This window comes from Nicotiana tabacum, chromosome 23 (assembly GCF_000715075.1).
Source record: "Nicotiana tabacum cultivar K326 chromosome 23, ASM71507v2, whole genome shotgun sequence".
Lineage (NCBI taxonomy): Eukaryota > Viridiplantae > Streptophyta > Magnoliopsida > Solanales > Solanaceae > Nicotiana > Nicotiana tabacum.
The window spans coordinates 20,782,565-20,791,659 of record NC_134102.1 but is presented as its reverse complement, the minus strand read 5'-3'; the positions used below and the strand labels follow the sequence as shown (position 1 = coordinate 20,791,659).

Genomic DNA, 9,095 nt, shown 5'->3' with positions numbered 1-9,095 from the left:
TATATATATATATATATATATATATATATATATATATATATATATACTATAATATATATACATAGTTTATAAGTCATATTCGATAGTATACATCTTAAGATATACTATATATACATCTTACTATATATATATAGCTTATATATCTTAAGATGTATATATATCTTAAGATCTACTATACTATACTATATATATATATAGTATATCTTAAGATGTATATATAGTATATTTTAAGATGTATACTATGTATATATAATATAGTATATATATATTTTAAGATGTATATATAGTATATAAATCGAATATAGCTTATATATCTTTATTACTATTTTTTTCTCTAACTTCTATAAAAAAAAAATTAAAAATACAAAGTTTTTGTTGGGCCCGTTTAGACCCGTTTGGGCCCGTTTAGGCCCGGCCCACTTAACCCGGGACCGTTAGTTCGTGGTCCCGGTCCCGAGCCGGTTCTAGCAATAAGCCCGCGAAGTCCGGGACCGTTTAGGACCGGACCACATAGGACCGGCCCACTTAGGACCGGGCCCGCGAAGCCCACTTAGGACCGGGCTCGGCCCACTTGCCACCCTTACGCCCAAGTCCGAAATAATCATACGAACCTATTGAAGCCGTCAAATCTCGATTTCGAGATCGTCTACTCAAAACGTTGACCGAAGTCAAACTTGGTCTTTTTAGCCAACCTTAAGGAACCAAATATTCCGATTTCAACCCGAACCCTTCCAAATCTCGAACTAACCACCCCCTCAAGTCACAAAATAGTACAAGAACATACGTGAAGTTTTATTTAGGGGAACGAGGTTCTAGAAAGCAAAACGACCGGTCGGGTCGTTACAGAGAGCAATGTGACATTTATACAAATCACAAAAGTTTGCAGTATATATTCAAGCAGAAAGAGTTGAATCTGAGACAACGCAGGTGGTTGGAGTTGCTTAAAGATTATGATTGTAATATCCTTTACCATCCCGGTAAAGCGAATGTGGTTGTTGATGCTCTGAGCAGAAGATCCATGGGGAGTTTGACCAGGTTGTGTGTGGTCGAACATCTAATAGTTAAGGAAGCCCAACAAATAGCTAGCCAAGGGGTTCGTCTCGATGAGAAGTATGATGGAAGGTTGATAGCAAGTATGGGTGCTAAGTCTAATTTAGTAGAGCAAGTTAAAGCCAAACAATTTGATGACCCTAGCTTGCTTAAGCTCAAGGAAGGTGTCCTCAGTGGCAAGATTAAGAATTTTGCACTTGATGAGAATGGTGTGATGAGACTTGATGGCCGCTTATGCGTGCCTAATGTAGAAGATCTTCGAAGGGCAATTATGGTAGAAGCTCATAGCTCCAGATATTCAATACATCCAGGTTCTACCAAAATGTATTATGATTTGAGGGATGTTTATTGGTGGAATAATATGAAGCGAGATATTGCAGATTATGTATCACGGTGCCTTAACTGTCAGCAAGTAAAAGCTGAACACCAGAGGCTAGGTGGCTTAGCTCAAGTCATTGAAATACCAGAATGGAAATGGGAACGAATAAATATGAATTTTGTGGTTGGCTTGCCGCGAACTTTTAAGAAACATGACTCCATTTGGGTCATAGTAGACCGACTCACTAAGTCAACTCACTTTTGTCAGTCAAAACAACTTACACGGTACCCCAGTATGCATCATTATACATAAAGAAGATTGTTCGGTTGCATGGTTCTCCCATGTCTAATATTTTCTAATAGGAGTGCACAGGTTACTGCCCAGTTCTGGCAGAGTTTTCAGGAAGGTCTCGGTACCAGAGTTAATCTGAGTATAACTTTTCACCCTCAAACGGACGGATAGGCCGAGAGGACAATTTAGACTTTGGAAGATATTTTACGAGCCCGTGTTCTTGATTTTAAAGGAAACTGGGATGATCATCTACCTTTGATTGAGTTTGCATATAATAACATTTATCAAGCAAGCATTCAGATGGCCTAATTCGAGGCCCTATGCGGGAGGCGATGTTGTTCGCTTGTAGGGTGGTTTGAGATAGGTGAAACGAAACTTACTGGGCCAAACATAGTACAAGATGCCTTAAAAAGGTAAAACTTATTCAGGAACGACTTAAAACAGCTCAAAGCCGACAAAAGTCATATTATGATATAAGACGCCGTGATCTTGAGTTCAAAGAGGGTGACTATGTATTTTTAAAGGTGTCTCCAATGAAGGGTATCATGAGGTTTGGTATAAAGGGAAGCTTAGCCCAAGATATATATGGCCTTATCCAATTCTTAAAAGGATTAGGCTTGTGGCGTATCGACTAGCTTTACCTCCATAGTTATCTTCTGTGCATCTAGTTTTTCATGTGTCCATGCTGAGACAGTCCTTTCACGACCCGAGTCATATACTTGATAGACAGGAGATAGAGGTAGATGATACTCTGACATATGAGGAGGTCCCTGTAGCTATAGTAGACAGGCAGGTTCGTAGACTTCGAACCAAAGACATTGCTTCGGTGAAAGTAAAATGGAGCAACCACTCAGCTGTGGAGCCAGAGGAAGTCATGAAGAAAAAGTATCCTTATTTGTTCGAGATTTCAGGTACATAATTCAATTTAAACTTTAAAATATTTAGATTGTCAAGTTATATGATATTTGTACTTATAATGATGTAAAATGGCTTTGGCGGATATATGGGTATGCCTTGATGTTGTATATTATTGGATTGAGTAGCTAGAGGTGCAAAGTGTTATTGTTCGATTGGTTTTGACAGGTTGAAAATTTTGGGATAACTCCAGTTACAAAGGAAACTCTGCCGAAATTTTTAAAACTTTTTGGAGTGAACCAATTTTTGAGGTCCTAAGAGATAGTGGGAGTGGCATATGGCCTAAGATCTTCCTTTATACTCAAGAATAACTGTGATACGACATTCGAGGACGAATATTTCTAAGGGGAGAGAATGTAATGCCCCATTTTGCTAGCTTTTAAATACATATTGCTTAATAATAGCAAGCAGCAACTACAATGATTAAAAAGTAAAAAGAGAAAAAGAAAAAGTGACTTAGTGGGGCCGAAGCCTAAGGGAATTAGAGGGGTAAAAGTTTTTTTTTCGTGAGAAGGGTTGGTAAAGGTCTTTGTCTGAAAAATTAAAGAGAAAAAAATGAGGTTTTAGCAAGAAAACCAAAGCAATTTAATTGCTTTAGGAGTTAGGCAACACAAAGAGCATAAAAATCCATAAAAAATATTCAAGGTTTTACAATTTGCCATTCTCGAAACCCAGGTATTCAATTCTTCCAAATTTTCTATGGTTATTATCGCTAGGTGAAAATTTAGTCGAAACCCTTAAGTTCTCATTCTATGAAATTATTTTTATACATAAGTTTAAGTATTCATTGAAATAAATTAATAGAGCTTTTCAGGTTCATATTTTCTAGTCATGGCAGAGAAGTTTTCATTGAATGCCTATATGATAAAAGTTTATCTTTTAGTTAGTGTCAAAGTTAAGTGAGAGATTCTTCCATATCTAGTATTTAATTGTAGAATACATAATTGATGTTATAGATCTAGAACCAAGGATTTATAATGAGGTCACTTTATCTTTTTGTAAAATCAGTTTACTTGAATTCATGGCCTCGTCATCTATATATCTTTGTGGACGAATGAAATTATTTAGTTGAAAATTTTACTTGAATCAGTGAGGTGAGAGTTCTAGATTTATAGCTATGTAACAATAAGTAAAACTTAATAGCTTATGAATTGACATGGTTAAACCTATTATTGTAGATTTCGCGTTGTCAAATACTCAAAAAACTTGAAGAGACGAATTGCAGCTAAAGTTTTAAGGTGAGTTGATGTTTACTTTCCTAGTAGGGAATTCCAATATAACCCTTTTGCTCCATATGTTAGCTAAAGCTAAGTCATGTCTTCTCGTGATCCAATGCTCAGTTCACTTATTCTTATTCAGTATGACATTATATGTGATATGAATACATGCTTATGTGTATTACCAATTGTTATGTGCCTTAGTTGTGATATTTAGTAGGGAGAAATGGCCAATCTCCCCAAGTGTGAGTGACATGAGGTAGGCCGACACTCCCCCGTACGTGTTCCCAGATGCTCACGTACGCAGGGCCATTATGTGTAACAATTAACTTTGCAAAGTCACATCTTAAAATATATATAACTTAAATATATATAACTCAGTTTCTATTTCAGATATCAGTTATGGGCTCAATTTCTACGTTAAGTTTCAGTTTTAGCTTACATTCTAGCTTACAGTTTCAGTTTCCAGATTATTACTTGGTTGTAAACTTTTATGATTTTCCGTATATCCCTTTTCTTTCTTATATTTTTCAGAAGGTCTCGCTCCGCCTTTTTAGGAGGTAGCCTATGAAACTTACTGGGTATCCTTCGGTGGTACTTAGCCCGTTTGGGCCTGCTACGTCGTGTGGCATATATTGAGGACGCAGGTAACGAGGCACTGGCTAGAAGATATATTCTAGATTCAATTTACAAACTCCGTTGATTCATTCCAGCGGTAGCGGACCCTTTTCAGACTATTATTTATAACTTTTTTTTTTCGTTTATTTTATTTCCGGGGGATGCCCCCGTAGGCTATGTATTTTAAATTTTATTTTTCAGATTCTAGAGGCTCATGACTTGTTAGTGGGTCAGTATTTATTATATTTTATAAGTCAGCTTATGAATTGCAATTTGATTAGAATTAATATTTAAGCATGTTAGTTTCTTTGCTATTGAACTTGAAGTTTGATACAAATAGTACATGGTTGACTCAACGAGTGGTAAGGGTTGAGTGTCAATCACGTCCCACCCCAGTTTGGGAACGTGACCACATATCTTATTTTTAATCCAATAATTAATCAAACATCTACAAAAATATATATCCACTAAATAATCTCGTTATTATTTAATTTTTGTATGATAAACTCAAGACTATAATCTAATGAATATATATTTGAATAAATGCCACAACGTCGGTAGTGGAAAAACATATTAATAGATTAATAACCTAGAACTTTAATTTAGTAATAACATAGATTTATTGTGATATTAACACTTCTAGCTATGCCGTGCGGATATCAAACAAGAATCTACTGTTTTCGTCCTTTTTTCACCCAACAAAAGGAAGCAGACAAAGACAAATCCTATTTATTTAGAAAGAAAAATAGTGTATAATGCATATAAAAGCAATGAATGAAAAAAAGTGAGCTTAGAAATGTACATAAATATCAAATGAAGACATCCACCAAAATATGTTTCAAGACTCGGTAAGTTAAAATTAAGGAAAAGTGCTGCTTTTAGCAATAATTTTCTTTTACTTATTTAATAGAAGTAATTATGTAATTATATTTAATCTCGACGCAGCCTTTATGGATGAATATAATATAAGTATTGATTTACTATTTATTCAACTATGCTATGTGTATTCTACTTTCGAAGGTAGTAGCAGGGCGGATCCAGCTTTTTAGTATTGAGTTCATCTGAATCCAATATTTTCGACGAAAAATATAAATTTATATATAAAAATTTACTAAATTTATAATAAATAGTAGTTATAAATCCATAACTTTAAAAATATAAATAGGTTTTCCCTAACTTTTAATCCATCAAGTTTGGTGTATTAAGTAAACCATTTTTTTCCCATATGAACTTTTGCGTTAGATCAGGTTGGTTGAATGGAAGCTGGGTTTGGTGTAACTAAATATTCTTATTCTTATTACTTTAGACTCGAGAACAAAAAAAGAAATCGAGGAATTGGCCCAGAAAGATAATAGGTTAGGAAGCAAGGAGTTGTCACGATAGACAAATAAATAAATAAATAAATGAATAAATGAAGGACTAGAGGAATTAAATATTGTCTAAACTTTATTTTGCTAAATATTCTCAATGGCAAACAGAGACACAAGAATTTTGAATTTATGAATTTTAGATTTTAGAAAAAAATATTTTATTTAGTTCTGAATAAATTATTTAATTTATATATATTAAATAAATTTTTAACTTAAATATATAATCTTGACTAAAGATACCGAGTTATGTTGAACCCTAATTCATAAGTAAATAGTTATGGGCGTGATGGCAAATCTAACACGGCTAGGATGGTCGTAGAATATAGCATTTTCGTTCAAATATATATATATATATATATATATATATATTTCAAAACTTATTATCTTAATTTAAAACTCACAATGTTTTATTTTTAATTTCGCAAATAAGTACTCCATTCGCAAAATCATGTTTGGAAAGGAACCCTGTTTCTAATCATGTCTACTTTTGCTTCCACCAAACGTTCAAGTGGTCTAAAGCGACAAAACTGTCTGTTCCCAAATTACAATACATTTTATTTTTATTACAAATAGACACATACAATATTCTGTATATTTTAACATCTTGCTACCTGATTATTGGACGGCTGCTTTTTTCCTCTAGCAAAATAGCATATGTAGATCCAATTTCAAAGAAACTAGAAAAAAAAAGGGTAACCTCTAAATTATGACTTTTAGCTAAGAGGAGATAAAATTGATCTTTTATTAATGATTTTAGATTAAATAGAAGCTTCTCAAATTTTGTTACCCTATTGAATATTCTTAGTTAGACGGGTCGATATCGTGAAATTGCTTCACACCTGGCCATATCGAGGGAATGAAAATGAACTTGTCCCTAGTTCTACTCTTTTCAAATATTAACATTTGAACTTTTAAGGTATATAATAGGAATATATTAAAGTTACATAAAATACAATACTTGTCATGATTTTACAAAATGTTTATAAGACAAACACCACCAAGGATTATGATAAGGTAGATGAGATACCTTTTTCCTTAATCGAAAATTTTAGAGTTCAAATCCTAAAATGGAGAAACTTTTGATAGAAAACTACCGTTTTTGTAGGCCCTAAGCGACTCGAATTCAAATTAACCAGGCTAATGAATTTGAATACCAAATGTATAAAGAAAAAAGGGCAAAGATAATTTTTCGTATTTTTGCACCCAAAAATCCTGACCAAAGCTGGTCGGTTTCGTAAAAAAATAAAAAATAAAATAGCCGGTTTTTTGACCGACGTCGGTTGACCGCGATCAATTTTGACCGAATTTTTGGTAGTGATATATACACAAAAAAATATACTATTTCTGACTATTATTTTAAAAGCAGCTGTTATTTTCCAAAAAAAAAATCATTTCTATATGACAAGTTCATAGACTTGTTTTAGCAATGGGAATTTTTACCGAACCCCCAATTTTTGTCAACTGACAGTTAGCAGCCAACCCTGAACTAACGCAACTATACCAAATTAATGCTAATAAGACTTTCCAACTTTTCCTTTCCCAATTTCCATCAACCTTATTTTTCAAAGAGTACACACTAAGATCCAATAAAAAAACACACCTCTTTTCTCACTCTTTCTACGTCATATATATAACAAATAGTCCTCAGTCTTTACAGGCCATAGCCAAACTTTTCTACTAAACTCTCTCTTCTTAAAACCACAACATCAAAATTTATAGACATAAAAAATCCTAGACATGAACCGTGGAGAAATCATAATTATTTATAATGTTATTTTGGTTATACTCTCAATTATTATCACAATTCTTGTTATCCTACTCTTCATATGTTGCAAGAAAAAACCAATCAAAGCAGAAGAAACTCTCCCCACAAAACAAAGTGCATCCTCTTATTCATTAATGGATATTCATACAGCTACAGATGGATTCAACTATCGTAGAATCATCGGTCAAGGCCGAATAGGAAGCGTTTACGCCGCCATATTACCAAACGGAGAACAAGTAGCAGTGAAAAGAATACATCCAAGGCTAGTTTTAAGCAATGCTGGCTTAGGTTTTTCGTCGATAATGAAATGGCTTTCTTTAGTTGATCATCCGAATATCGTGCCAATTTTAGGGTTTTCGGAAGCTCCTGGTGAAAGAATTGTTGTTATGGAATTTGAAGGTATGTTAAGTTTGGATTTTTATTTACATCAAAATTATGATGGTGCAGCTCTATTGGATTGGAGTTGTAGGTTAAGAATTGCTGCAGGTGTTGCTAAGGGTATAGAATATTTGCATGAAGTTATGGCACCTAATATAATACATGGTTGTATTAAACCATCAAATATATTAATAGATGTTAAGTTTTGTGCTAGGATTTGTGATTATGGTTTGTACTTTTTTTTGGGAAATAATTATGAAAAGAAATTAGGGTTAATGGGATATGTTGATGAGGAATATTGGATTGAAAAAAAAGGTGGTTCAAAGGAAAGTGATGTGTATGGATTAGGTGTGGTTTTGTTGGAGTTGTTGAGTGGAAGGAGAAATAGTGATAATCAAGAAAATTTGCTTGTGAAATGGGCATTGCCTTTGATTAAAGAAATGAAGTTTAGTGAATTTTTGGACCCAAGACTTGTTATACCAAGTGATACGAGACCTCTTGTTAGATTGGCAAAAGTTGCTTTAGCTTGTGTTGGGAATTCAAGAAAAAGTAGACCTTCAATTGTTCAAGTTGCTGCTATTTTGACTAGCTTAGAAGTTGGATTAAGCTCCTGAGTCAGTGTAAAAAATATAATATATATTGTCAATTCAGAGGCGGACCTAGTATTTGAAGATCGGGGTGCACTTTTGGATTCAGCCAAAATCTGCTTTGTATATAAGGTGTCAATTACTAATATATCACTATATTCTAAAGACATATATATATATATATATATATGCATATATACATCAAATTTTTATCGAACTTTACGGGTACAGGTGACCCCTCTCGGTATAGGTACGCCTCTTATTGTCATGCTTACATAGTGGCGTTTGGTTGAAATGTCTGAATTTTTGAATTTCCACACTTAATTTTTAAATTTTGCAAAAAAAAAAAAGGAGTGTTTATTTGGTTGAAAATTGAAATGTCTGAGTTTTTGAAAACTTTTTTAGCTTTTGCGAAAAGAATTGAAAAAGAGTTCCGAATTTAATTTTCTACCAAACACTATTAGAGAAACTATTTTTCAGTTTTGCAAAATATTGCGACGAAAAAACCACACTGAAAAAGTTTTTTAAACAAACTGAAATAATTATTGAAAGACTTGAAAAACTAAATTTCAAAATTTTAGATTT

General features: G+C 33.4%; 1 protein-coding gene across 1 annotated transcript; it reads left to right on the top strand.

Annotated features, from left to right (window-relative positions):
* The first annotated feature begins 7,354 nt into the window (after positions 1-7,354).
* LOC107826092 (proline-rich receptor-like protein kinase PERK3) lies at positions 7,355-8,727 on the top strand. The gene has a single exon (XM_016653043.2). The coding sequence runs from the start codon at positions 7,518-7,520 to the stop codon at positions 8,535-8,537; it is 1,020 nt and encodes a 339-aa protein (XP_016508529.1). The 5' UTR covers positions 7,355-7,517; the 3' UTR covers positions 8,538-8,727.
* The last annotated feature ends 368 nt before the right edge of the window (positions 8,728-9,095 follow it).

Bases quoted from the DNA above. Each gene is read 5' to 3' on its own strand.
- LOC107826092 (XM_016653043.2), top strand. From the start codon at position 7,518: ATGAACCGTGGAGAAATCATAATTATTTATAATGTTATTTTGGTTATA.